General features: G+C 39.9%; 1 protein-coding gene across 1 annotated transcript; it reads left to right on the top strand.

The window, feature by feature from the left end:
- Window positions 1–87: 87 nt before the first annotated feature.
- LOC109984917 (tetraspanin-2) lies at window positions 88–13243 on the top strand. Its single transcript, XM_020635091.3, has 8 exons — window positions 88–326; window positions 6754–6856; window positions 9392–9489; window positions 9644–9718; window positions 10017–10100; window positions 10199–10255; window positions 10357–10440; window positions 10540–13243. Exons 1-8 carry the CDS (start codon window positions 258–260, stop codon window positions 10603–10605), a joined length of 636 nt encoding a protein of 211 aa, XP_020490747.1. The 5' UTR covers window positions 88–257; the 3' UTR covers window positions 10606–13243.
- Window positions 13244–13942: the final 699 nt, after the last annotated feature.

Here is a 13942-nt window from a genome sequence, read left to right as displayed (position 1 = left end):
TGAAAGGGGCGGTCTGGAAAGAGTTTAAGCGGATCCCGCCGGCGTTTGTGCGCGCGCGTGTAGTGTGTTTGTAAGAGAGAGAGAGAGAGAGAGAGAGAGAGAGAGAGAGAGAGAGACTCTTGATGCACGAGTGTTGTGACCGGGCTATACCGTTATTGTCCCTGTGAGCAGAGCCAATACAAGCGTCAGAGCAAAATCTACTGTGGAGAATTTAAAGGGCGCACACACACATCCACACGCACGCATAACCAGCCGACATGGGGAAGGTGGAAGGAGGAATGAAATGCGTGAAATATCTCCTGTTCGTGTTCAACTTCATATTCTGGGTAAGTGCGTGCTCGCTCTATTCATTTTCGAGATAAAAGTTGTGCGTCAATGAACGAGTGCCGCAAATGGGACTTTACTCTCTATGGGGATATATATGACCTCCACGCCCACGTGCTATTTAGATGCTGAGATTGTTTACAGTTTTCACATTCATACTCCCTTTTGTAGCCTAACCCTCTCATGCTGTATTTAGTTGTTGCACTCTCGTGGATTTACTTAGCCTACTGTGAGTGGCGCGGAAAGGGTGACAGCAAGGTTTTGTTTCTTTTCTTTTTTCTTTTCTTTTTTTTAACTCCTGGCTCAGCGGGCTCAAATCAGATTTTCCACAGAGGAAAAACCCGCCCCTTTTTTACCCGGGCCGGGGAAGCATGTTTTCGAAAGGAAGGCTGAATGAAAAGACAGAGAAGGTTAGAGAGATTGAGAGACAGTATATGGCTAAATGGAAAACAAACTCGGCGTCATTAACAAAGAGAGCTGTTTGCTGAAATGAAGAAACAGCTGCAAGATCCCCTAAACTGCTTCCCCTTCTGTTATTGGGCAGTCACGGGGAGACACAAGAGAGTCACTTTACTCAAGAAGACAAACTGTCAGGTGGATGTGAAAGGTGTGTTAGTGTGTGTGTGTGTGTGTGTGTGTCTCCTGCATACATGCTCTGCACATGTGTCTTCATAAAATAAACCCTGACATCTCTGTTAAACCCATCCAAAGTGTTTGCTATAGAAAAGATGAACATTTACTTTGCAGTGCCAAGGAGCAGGTAGGTCAACGGGACGGTCCTCTCTCTGTCTGTGTGTGTTTGTGTGTGTGTGTGTGTGTGTGCGTGCGTGCGTGCGTAGAGAGGGAGAGGGAGAAATTTTCCTACAAGCATCTGTGAAGTGGATCAGGCGCTGAGTGCAGTGTGAATGGAGCCATTGTGACAGAGGGACAATAGCATAACTTCAGTCTGTTGCTCCTGCCTGGCTAAGCAGGAGAGCCTTAAGGGACCCTGGCGTGAACGCAGCCAGCAGCCCCACAGGACCCCAGCATTAAGTTGTCATATCGTCACTAAGATATGTTATTGGCTGAAATAAGTTTTTGGCTGAAATCCCGTTGGAGTATGGATGCATGCAGAGACAGAGAGGTAAAGAGAGACATGATAAACAGGTGGAGAGAAGAGGACAGTGATGGCCGAACAAGAAGAGTGAATTATCAGTGATGGAAGCAGGAGAGCAAATGTGACAGGAGGGAAAAGGGTCATTGGGAGATTGAGAGGGATATTCATGTGCGTGTGTGCGCGCTCACATGGCGAAAGAGGGACAGTTGGCATGAAGTTGACCCAGATAAGAATAGAGAATAGATCATTATGAGCATTGCAGGGTATTATGTGAGTGTAAAACACATAAGAATTTAACCTGTGTTTTTTTTTCTCTTGCTGTATAAAACTTCCACACATTCCCAAAACTCTTTTTTTCTACAAATGAAGAGTTATCTCTCGAGCTGATCATAATCAAAGTCCACTCTGCTGATGTTTGAGTGAGGGATGATTAGAGTGTGTGTGATGAGAGCCAGTGATGGAGGAGGGGCAGATATGTTTGCCTTCAAATCCCTCCATGAGTAAAGTAGGACGGGGCTGTGGTTCTGCATATGGAGTGTTGGGAGATGGAAGCTGGTGGACATGCTGACACTATAAACACACACAAAAAGTTGTTTTACCTGAATGATGAAGAGTGTAATATACTTAGCTTAAACAACCTTATTCGACTAAACATGGTCATCAATCAATGCTTGTAAAGTGGTGCTGTGTTTATAAATCTCTCCGGACTTCATGGCACAGCATCAGGATGAAGTGAGATTCCTGTAGGACTTCAGTACAAAGCTGTCACTGATATAATGCAGGTCAAGCTCTTGTATATACACTGACTGCTAAAAATACAAACGCCTGCAACAGTAAATCAATAACTGAATGGCTTGTCGAGTCTGTGTTAGTGTGCTATGGTTCACCGACTGCCCTATTTAGTCAAAAATTAAGCCTGCGAGGTAAACAGTGTGGGGCAATCTCTGCTTAAAGTGATGTAAAACAGATCTTCTTTCCCACAGATATTCCCCCAGTGTTCTTCCTCATTAAAAACCAAATTTCACCAATTTAGGAGTACTACAAAATAAAAATAAATAAATAGTACATACAGAAAAAAGTGTCCGTCCATTTTTAAGCTCTTTATCCAGAAAACCAGTTACTCTGTTTGCTTCATTTTTCTTGTTTTTGAGTCTTTCAGTGCATCTGCTGATCAAATATTTACAGTTTGTAACTGTAGCCAGCGGACACAACATCTAGGGCAATTTTCTTAGTTCTGCAAAGAGCAGAAGCTTAAGTCATTTTACTAAACAGTTCCTCCTCAGCATTACACATTTTATCATCATACACATCGTATTAAGTATTCTTAAGTATTCTATTGAAATATCCACCTTTAACACATTTCTTTCTTCAAATGTGTTCAGTAAAAACGTCTTAAAACTGAATTTTATTACGACTAGTTTAATAAATTAGCTGATGACCTAAGAGCTGGAGAGCTGAAGAATCCTGTGACATTGTGGCATGCACCATGGCAGTGTCCTTGGTCCCTTGCTGTTTTTATTGAATACTGGTGATATGTACATCTAATTTATTTCATGAATATCCCAATGCAGACCTAATCAGTCTTTTTGACAATTGGTAATTGTTTCCAAACAAAAATATATGAAACAGACGATTTCAAGGGTTGACGATAAAGCCATTTAAACACACTTCTAATATGGGTTTAGGTCCTCGACAATCAAACCTCTTATATATATAAAACCGGCGAGATTTATATTTTAAATTCCTTAAATAACTGTTCAGAACCATTATTTTGAAGAGGCGTCAATCTTTTTTTAAATTTCTGGTAACAGGCACAGACTTTATGGACAGAAAATATATCACTTGTCTGTGATGTGGAGGATGATGTGTGCCACCAGCTTCCCTCATCCTGAGACAGAGCACAATGGGATTTACTCCACCCATGACTGTCTTTCTCCTATTTACACTTTCCTTCTGCCCATCATTTTTAATGTGGGCTTGCATCTGTTTTCCTAAACATTTTCTAGACGGAAGACTATTTTTGAAAGCTTAAGTTACACACTAATTACTGCTGGATTTAGAGGAGTCATTTAAACATGTTTTGTTTTCATAATACTTTCATTTAAATGAAGACTATTTTCCCTTAAAACAAGGAGAGTGGATTATGCCACAGCCTGTCTCTAACCAAGACCACAGCTTTGTGTCATCCCAGTCCCTGCTCTCATGGAAATTTCGCCTCACGAAAAACACAATTTAACTGCACTGTTAAAAAGTACACTGTAAAATAGCTTCAATAAAGCTGCAACAGAGAGATTTCCATCCCTCTCTAGAATATCCAGACATACAAACTTTCTTCAAAAATGTTAGGACTGAAAAGAGGACTCTGCTTTTCTTACTTCCCTCTTTCTCTTTGAGAAATATAGGCTTTACGGGATGGAGTTTTAACTTAGTCTCCAAACAACATGCTTCTGTAGTCTGTGTCTGCAGGAAAAGAAAAAAGATGATGGATCCTCTGATGCCTTCTTTCGTTCCCTCTTAAGTTGTTTTTGCCCCTTTCCCTCCTATTGTGCACACCAGAGTATAGTCACAGGGAGACAGAGGGTCTTTGTCCTTTGGATGAGGGAAGGGGGGGTATAATGAGGTGGGGTAGAGGAGGGGGGTAACATGGAGATAAGTCGAGGGGTAGATTTGGGAGGTAGAGAGGCGTGGAGAAGGGTGTGTCTGGTGTCAGACAGGGTAATGATGGCAGACTGAAGTGTGTGTGTGTGTGTGTGTGTGTGTGGAGGGGGGGGTCTATGTAAAGGGAGGCATGTTAGAAGGGACGCAAATGGGACCTTTGGGATAGTGAGGCTGATGAGTGAAAAAGTGGAGAATGTACTTAGCGCGACCTCACAGTGTGGTACCTCCATCTATATCGAGGTCATTTTGAAAGGCTTTTAAAAATAGCCATAATCAAGGAGGTTTGGTTGAGCTGTGAAGAAACCACCTGCTCCTCCATACAGCACTAACAAAGACCTAATGCTCTGCATCTAGACATTCACTATTCTTTACTATCGTCATTAATACTTAGTAATACTTATATTTAATAGTCTAATAGTTGCTATCACTGATATTAGTCATATTTTAATTTAATCGTTGGCTTTGCTGTTATCAGTCTCTGTTGTCGGGGGCTTTCTTTGTTGCTTACTGTACGTCTCTCGGTTTGTCTGCCTCTCTCTCTCGCTCTCTCTCTCTCTCTCTCTCTCTCTCTCTCTCTCTCTCTCTCTCTCTAGCAGATGGCTGTCCATAAATGAGTCTGGTTTTGTACGACCCTACCCCTAACCCTAAAAGGAAGTGTATTGTTGTGATGAAGATGATGAAGTAATTTTAAATCTCTTTAAGAAAATAGACTATTTAGATATACAATAAATAGCTAAAAACATGAATATATTCATACTTTTTTTGAACAAGATATCACAATATATAAATAAAAATCTATTGGGTTTTTTTCTACTTATTATTACACTTTTTTATCCACACAAGTCAGTAGGCAGCAGTCCTCACTTCACACCCCCGCCCACATTATCGCACCATCAGGTGTTCAGACAAATACCAGTGTTAAATAGATCCAGAGATTCCCTCTGCTCTAATCCAGCCTGGGTCAGTAAGTCTACATCTACAGCCCTTGCTTCACTGTGCTTTATCACTTTGGACCTGTTAATCCTGCAACCCCGAGAGCTCAGCTGTCCCATACATCACCATACACGAAACTAAATCCTCAGTTTGGGAGGAAGCCGCCTTTCCCAACACCTGTCCTATTCCGATGCTTTACAACTGAGCTACTGGCTTTACTTCAGACTAGCAGTATAAAATACAACCTGCAGACCTGGAGCAAAAGGTGAGACGAGTGAAGACGGTGAGGAAGAGGATGAAACACAAAATACAAAGACTGAAAAAGGAATTACAAAACCAGAAAAGAGCAGATGTGATAAACAAGAGGTCACAAAGTAAAGTTACAGTTGGGAACTGTTTGTTTTTCTCTGAACTAGGCAACAGTGTTTTTTGTTTAAATACATTTTCCCAACAGAGCTTGAGGACAGAGAAACAAACAGTCATGGAAAAAAAAAACAGTCTAAACACGCTAAATTCTGAGATCTAGGACACAGAGACCATGTGACTGTGAAATGCTCTCCATTTAGTCAAATCATTTTATGTCTTTGGCCGCATACACACACACATGGACACTGTTGTTGTTTTGAGGCTAGGCTCAGAAGGTTTTTTTAGGCTGGATTATCCTCAGGGGGCGCAGACTCAGTGATCATTAAAACCTCTCAGTATTGATCTGTCACTGGAGCATCTACCACAGTTTCTAGTCCTTGAAAGTATCTCAGATCAGATGTCAGAGAAAAAAAAAAACACTGAATTCAAGGTGTTCTGAACCCTTAGAGAATGATTTATTTACCTTGCCCCAAAGCAACAGCATTGCACCGAGTATGATTTCAGTTGATGTATACTGATGGTGGTTGAGATGAAGGAAAATGTGAGCAACATGTAACCATGTTTCCAAACAAACAGGAGAGCCTGTTAAAGCTCAAGGTGCCACATTGCTGCCTGCAGCCAAGAGGGCCATTTTATCCATACAGCCAGAACTTGCTATGAGGTGTTTCAAAGTTACATAAGCAACATTTTGATGGGATCTGTTGTTTGGAACCTGTTAATTATCCTACCATGATTAAGAGAAAATATATATTTTTAAGCCTAACTGACTCTTTATATATATATATATTTATATATTATATTTTTTCCTGTTGCCCGGGTTTAAAGGGTGGAGGGACAGAGTGGAAACTCCACGCCACCGTTTACTTCATTTATGTGGAAAATCACATTTAGACAGCAAAAGCACAAGACCTCTCTGAAGGCCTGAAGACCATTTGTTGCCATTGTCGTGCTTAAGATGAAAAACAGCACAGCGTGTGTGTGAGATGAATTCTGGAACCATTAAACACTAATGATATGTAATCCAAAGCAGGAAAGAATGATAAGAGAAATGTGTGTCGTTATGGAATAACCAAAAGTTGTTGTCGTTCATTGATTGTATTTCTCAAAAAAGGACCACCTGACAGCATGTGCAGTTTGAATTGCTTTTACGTAGAGGATGCCAGAAGCAAGAAGGCAGAGTATAGTCAGGCTTTACAGTTTGCTTTAATTCGGGTTGGGTTATAATAAAAGTCTGAATACGCACAAGTCTTTAGAGAGACTAACAAGGGAGCACTCATCTACAAAGATCCTTTATTTGTCTGTGTTTCCTATGAAAAAAATAATAAAATAAGGGTCATTTGGGTTCTGAAAAGTCTTTGTTTTCTCTTTCTCTTCAGTTGATGGGATCTTTTGTCCTGGCTGTGGGGCTGTGGCTGCGTTTTGATCCAGAAACTGTGTCTCTGCTCAATGGAGAAAAGGCTCCAGACACTTTCTTCATAGGTGAGTCCAATATGAAAAATGCAAGAAAATTCCTGAAATTGAAGTTTTACTGATGTATAATGTATAATCTATTAAAAACAATACATTTGTTGTGTTTTTTTATAGCTAAGCAATAAAGCAAGATATGTTTCAGACATCAAATTGATCTTTTGGGGTGGATAGTTGGTTACTGTATGATTCCAGCATAGTGGAAATTACTTTCTTTCATATGGAACAGCTGAATAAAAAGCTACTTACATCTGTGTCTATGTTGCAGAGAAACCACTCTTAATTGGTCACAGATAGATCAGTTTAAGTTTAAAATACCAGTTTGAATCTTAGTGATACTTAGGCTACATATTAGAAAGAAATGGTCCATACATCAGAGTCTTTCTCAGTCTGGAAAGGGGATTCAATAAACTGACATTTTCAGTCATGCACACAAACACGCAATACAAACTCAAATAAAAGTCCTCATGTGCCCAGAGATTTGGTGTAAGGGAACAGCTTCAAGAACGTCTTTGTTTTTGTCTGAATGTATGTGAGTGTTGTGGTTTGAATGTGTTTTCTACATGCAATTTCAACAAGACATCATCTAATGCTGTTTTGATTATGAAGCATGTGTGTGCACCTAGCACACCGGAGATGAGTGTGAATAACAGGAAATGACTTCAGTTAATGCACAAGGGAAACCTCACAACCACATTTTAGCTCAGTATGTCAGCCTTCTCAGATGGAAACAGTGGTAAGAGGGGGAGGACTGACTGTGTGGACGGTTAAAAATATAATATGGAAGATGGCTGTCATTGTAACAGATTGGAATCTATGGTTTTGAAGAGAAGGAGAGGCAGGACGTCAAATGAGAAGTGTTCTTATAAAGGTCCACCCCTCTCCTACTCACTACTGTCACAGTGCCAGTATAATACTCATCTTAATGTCAGTTCTTTTTAGGAGTGTCTAGACTAAACCATCCTCCTGATTGGTGCTTTAGTCGCTTCTCTTCACTAACAAGGTGGTGTAATGGTAGAGAAGCGTTGCACTTACAATGGCTTGTAACAGGTATTTCATCACTTCTTTCTGTTAGCCCCAAGATTTGTGAAACTCTTCAAAGAATTATCAGTTGCGTCTACATCAGGCATGTGGTATGTTATTGTATACTGTTGGAGAAAGAGTGAAAAAAGTCTTGGACGGGAGTGTCTCAAGGTGGTTGACCCAGGATGCTTAAATGCAGCCTTTAACTAAAATAAGAGTTAGTAGTGATAGTTAGTATTTTAGCGTTAATTATGATATTTTTCCTAAACCTAACAAAAAGTGTTGCCAATTCCTAAATTTAGCCCAATGTTTGTGTTAAGTTTTAAAAGCTATAGGGACACAGAACTGCTTTGTCTGGGCTAAAATAATCCGTCAGGTGTTTATTTCTGTATTTCAGGACCACAAACAACGATCTCCTAATTTTACAATCTACACACATTTGTTTCTGTGTGAAGTAAGACTTAGGTGTCCACGTGGTTGGACTGAGGACGGCCGGCTTCTGTCAGGTCCTCTGAGAGATTAGTGTTACACATGGCTCTGACAGTGAGAGTCCTGTCCCCACAGATACAGCAGAAGGTTCTCTACAGTTGCCATGCCTCGTTCCTATGGCGTCAAACCCACAAACACCTCCTCCCATCGTTGTACTTTAAAATGATTGATGATAAGAAAATAGAGACAAGCTTGAACTTAAATACAAAAGGAAAACTAAAGCAGTGCTCTATCGAAGAGAAGAGAAAAATCTTCTCTATCAGTTTGTTGATAAAAACACAACACCTATCAATTGATTAAAGGTGATCAGCAAGCTCACTGATCATGTTACACCTTGAGCAATCGCTCCTGAGAACAAAAGAAATGACTCAATCATTGTATCACACTGAGTACTTTTCTTGTTTACACATTGGGATCCTTTCAACCGTCTTCTTCTCTTGTTCCCCACCTGAGCCCACGTCACCTAGGGGATGATGCGTCCTATCTCACTGCATCCTCTGTAGAGTGGTTGCCTAGCTACTGGCCCCACCTTCATGAGTTCACTGGAGGAACATATCTGTTGTTGAATTCCTCCCTGCAGACCCTTCTAAATCAGGCTAGTGCTAACAAGGCTAGTTTTAAGAACTCTTATAAGAGGACAAAGCACACAAATTGGCTGTCTCCCAAAAAAGTGTGCTTAGCTGCCTGCAGAAATAGTCTGAAATGTTCCTGAACCTGTGTGAGTTCCGCTTTGCAACCTAGACAGTAACTGTTCAAACTTAAAATGGTAGATATATGCTGCCTCCTGCTGGTGACTGGGCGAACTGGTGGGAATCAGCCAAAGATGTCAGCAGAGCTGTAGAGAAGAATCGAACCACAGAAGCAGTGTGCATTCACTAGTTTACATTGATTCATCCCAATTATGTTGAAAGGATGGATTGAAAGGAAGTTGTTTGGATAATAAGTATAGGTATTGTTAACTTTTCTTTTGGGGTTGAAATTCATGTAATTGTGACTTCATGTAATTGCGACATATCTTGTGACCTGTTCTTCCAGGGGTGTACATCCTGATAGGTGCTGGCAGTCTGGTGATGTTGGTGGGTTTCTTTGGCTGCTGTGGAGCTGTGCGAGAATCTCAATGCCTCCTTGGTTCTGTGAGTGAAAAACAAAACACAGGAGCGAAACTGATTTGCATCTTCTCTGAATTTAATAATGAAAATTGCGGAAGAATACCATTTAATCAGGCATATACTGTGTATCGCCTAAAGCCATGTTACAACGACTTCTTGTCTTCTGCATCTTTCTCAGTTCTTTGCCTGCCTGCTGATCATCTTTGGTGCTGAGATTGCAGCAGGGGTGTTTGGGTTCTTAAACAAAGACAAGGTACGCTTATTTATAGAGAATAAAATTTAAAAAGCATGTGTGGGTGTGGTAGAGACATGTGGCTTATTAGAAGACCCAATTTTCAGCTTAGAATTTCTAAGTCTTTTTTGAACTGAAACAATGACACATTTAATCAACATTTATATTCCATGAGATAACTCTATAACACACTGTGTCTGTGTTGCATGTTCATTAAAGGATTTATAATAATTAATTAATAACTCCTCGATATTTGAACGCTTGAGTGTTTAAATGAGCGTGGCAAATCTGAATGGCTGAAAGTTCTTTCTCATCGCAGATAATCGAAGACGTTCAGAACTTTTACGCAACCACCTACAACGAAAACAATAACAGCACATTGATCCTGTCATACGAGAAAGTGGTAAGTAAAGACTTTGTTTTCTTATGCAGTGATATTGCACATCAAAAAGGTTTTGGAATAAGAACATGCTTCATTGTTTTTTTCTTCCCACTTTTTAGCTGAACTGTTGTGGAACCATAGCAAGCCAATGCTCTGATCCCAAACCGGGAACAAAGGCAAGATCTGTCACCAGCTCCAGACTCCAGATGAAATGATATCTCTTTGTTGTAGAACAAATGAGTTGTATTTGCTGACTCCTCTTTTCTTTGTTGTGCAGGACTGTGAGACAGGCATCAAGGACTTCTTCAACAGTAAACTCTACATCATTGGGTACGTGGGAATCGGCATTGCTGGAGTCATGGTGAGTCGGGTTCTGAGAAGAGTTAAAAATACACACCATGGGTTTTTTTTTTATGCAAGTGAGAACAATTTTACGAAAAACATTTTTTTATTTTCACAGGTTATCGGGATGATCTTCAGTATGGTGCTCTGTTGTGCTATTCGCAACAGTAGGGAGGTCATCTGAGCGAGATCATGGACTTGTACCAATCACCACTCCCAAAAGACTGTACAGCCTTCAGATCATGTCCAATATCCGTTGTGGGACCAAGGAACCAAAAAGTTCTCTTTCCACTGTGGTGCTTAACCCAGCTATCCTGGCCTTATTTACCACTATTTTCATCACAAGCCAAGATGCAGACTCTACCTTTCCACAATATCCTGATAACATTCTCATCATTCACATATCCAGTGGGAACAGTATCATTTATGATGTTTACCTGACAATCTAGTTTTTTTCCCCCCTCATGGCCATTTAGCAACCACTACGAGTTTTTAGCCCACATACTAGCACAGTAATGTCGATGCTTTTTCACACAGCCTTGACATTGACCCCGAGGCTGTGGGAAACTTAAGCCCGAGCGAAAAATCTGAGGCAAGAGCAGCTGAGTTTGCTGATCTGTGCATGGAAATGGACACACACACACACACACACACACACACACACACACACACACACACACAAACGTGCAGAGTGACACAAGCACAGCAGTGTTGTGTAATGTAAGGCCATAGCCTTAAAATAGGTCTTCTCGGAAAATATATTGAATCCTGATTGGTCGTATCAAATCAGGATGCCAAGAGAGGGAGTAGTCATTAAATGTTTCAAAAATGAGTCACTCATGTAGCCACCTAAGAAACTGCAGAATCAACACAAACGGCTCACTATAAGAACATCTGTGGTCATCTTAAAGTAACAGTTCAGCATTTTTGGGGAATTTGCCCATTCGCCTTCCCTAATGAAAGTTGGATTTGAAGATTGATAGCGACCCGATGCATATGTTAAAATATAGGCTTCAACCAGACAAACAGTTACATTAGCTGTGAAAAAAGCATTGATTAGACTAACTTTAAAACCTTCAGATCTTTTTTGGAGGATTTGTTACCTGTAAACATAGTTTAGTTAGCTGCATCCAGTCGTTTTGCAAAGCTAAGCTAACCTGTCTCTAGCCTAAAATGTAGGCTACAATACAGTGTCGTCGTCTTATCCATCCCTCAGCAAGAAACTGAAGAAGCCTTTTTCTTAAAACGTCAAACTAATCTAAACTTAACAAGTGTTTAAAAAGTAGTTTTCTATGTGGAACAAACCATGCATACTTTAGATTAAGAAAACAGTGCTGGTTTGGGAGATGTCTTTAACAGAAGTTAATATAAAAGTTGTTCAAAATCCTACATTAAAAAATTCCTTGCATTGGAAAACTGTCTGAAAATTATACATCACTTGTAGTTTAGGAGAAAATATGTGACTACCTGCTATGGTACTTAAAAAAAAGATACTTTTGATAACTTTACTGCATTCTAAACTAGAAACGAGATTCCCTTTTTTTCCCAGACACAACATTGTATAGTCGTGTAACCACTTTATTTTCTCTCTGTAACATACTGTACATGCTCTCTTACATAAGAGGGCACCCCTGAGTTTGTTGACTGTGTGTTTAGAATATCATCTGGCCATGCTAAACATAAACCAGCCAGTCGTCTGAGAGCAGGCACTCAGCCTATGAAGTTCAGTCATCCAAGCCGGGTCTTTCATCTTCTTCTTATTTCCATCTTTTTTTTCCCCTCTGTGCCTTAAAATTAAACTGTGTACAACAAAACAAAAGTTAGAAACAACCCCTGTTATTCCTCTTATCAACCTCAGCTGACAATAAGGCTGCACATACTAACCCAACCTGGAATCACTCAAATTAGTCCAGGTGAAATCAGCCTACTGTTTATTCTTCAAGTGGCAGATATCTTATGTGTAAATATGTGTGTTTTCTTGTAGTTGTACTTCATTTTGTAGCTGATGTGATCCTATTTAAAATGCTGTGTGTAGACAGAGGCTTTAGTAGATGTACAGTGGGATAGTCATGAGAGTGCTTTAAATAGTCAGAGCAAATCCACTCAACTAAAACAGCTCCTTTCACGTGCCTTTTTTTTTTTTTGATAACACACAATTTTACTGAACCACAGGCTGTCCGAACGTAGCAGACGATAAGTTGTACATATGTCTGTAGATTTGGACTGCGATTAATTGTCAAAACCTTTCATTGAGTAGCACATATGGCTCGATTTGCCGTTATCGTTTTGGTGTGTTTAAAAGTGTCACACTTGACTGTGCCGTCCCTGCCAAGAGAGCAGATGTGATGAGAGCAACAAAATCTCTGCCAACTAGTTTCTGAGTAGTTAAAAAAAAAATAGTCTTGCAACTTAAAACAATGATTTTAATTTTCATCGTGTTCAGAAAAGTGGAACACAAGCCATTTTCAGTCTGTTTTTTTTCTACATGTCAGTGTGATGGGACACAAGTAAGTAGATGACAAAAAAAAATCATTGAGGCTGTTTGGACACCAGCAGGCAGTGTTTACTCTGTGGAGAGATGCTTTCACTTCTGTGGAGTTTAAACAGGACAAACTGGTGCCACTGAATCCACAAAGCTGCTGCTCTGTTCCTCAATATTTTTCTTTGAGCAAATCTGAAGATGTAAAGCACTGCGCATGATAAAAAGACACTCTGTAAACAGTCAAGCCTTTTGTAATTGATTGTGTGTTAATTTATTTAAATACCATGCCAGGCTTCTCAGGAAGGTGGGTGTTTAAAGTTAAATAAAGGTTGAAGTTTTACACGAGTCTTATGTTTTCTATTTCATCAGATCAGGTCTTCATTTGGATATTGTGAGATTAAACGAACTGCCTTTTTACAGATATGTTTTTAAATGATTTATTATGACCCTTACAGCATCCTTCGCCGGAAACTGACACAGGAAAAGATTTCTAATTTGATTTTTTTATACATGTTTGATTTTTTTATGCAACTTAATTTGTTGAATCTGTTGGTATATAACACATCTCTTACTATAAACTCAACATTTTCACGTTTGTTCAAAAGAGAGGGATCACAACAGCAGATTATGACTCATTTATTTTAGATTTAATTCAAAAAATAAAGTCTTACAATGAACTGTCCCCTGAGTTTAATGTCCAACTATAAAGATGAAACACACAGGAGGAGCCAGGGCACCAGGGTTTGACTAAATGCACATGTTCAGACACAGTTGACGTGAGACTAGTAAGGTACAGATGAACACAATAAGGGCGAGGCACACATTCACAAAGTAGGGAAAACACTCACCGGCCATAAGTACAACAACACAAGAGGGAAGTGTGTGACAAATTAAACCAAGAAATGATTAAACACACACAGCCTTAGTCATGTGCTCTTTTGTGTAAAAATATAATTTTTTTACCTTTATTGGAGGGACAGGCAGGGGTTAAAGTTGTGAAATGGGGAGAGAGAGAGTGGGGACTGATATGCGGAAAAAG

This window comes from Labrus bergylta, chromosome 12 (assembly GCF_963930695.1).
Source record: "Labrus bergylta chromosome 12, fLabBer1.1, whole genome shotgun sequence".
Taxonomy (NCBI): Eukaryota; Metazoa; Chordata; class Actinopteri; order Labriformes; family Labridae; genus Labrus; species Labrus bergylta.
This window is presented reverse-complemented; position numbering and strand designations above follow the sequence as displayed.

Excerpts from the sequence above, each read along its gene's own strand:
- LOC109984917 (XM_020635091.3), top strand. The coding sequence starts at position 258 with ATGGGGAAGGTGGAAGGAGGAATGAAATGCGTGAAATATCTCCTGTTC. Across the intron at positions 327-6,753 it reads TGTTCAACTTCATATTCTGG|TTGATGGGATCTTTTGTCCT; the intron begins GTAAGTGCGTGC and ends CTTTCTCTTCAG. Across the intron at positions 10,256-10,356 it reads ATCCCAAACCGGGAACAAAG|GACTGTGAGACAGGCATCAA; the intron begins GCAAGATCTGTC and ends TTTGTTGTGCAG.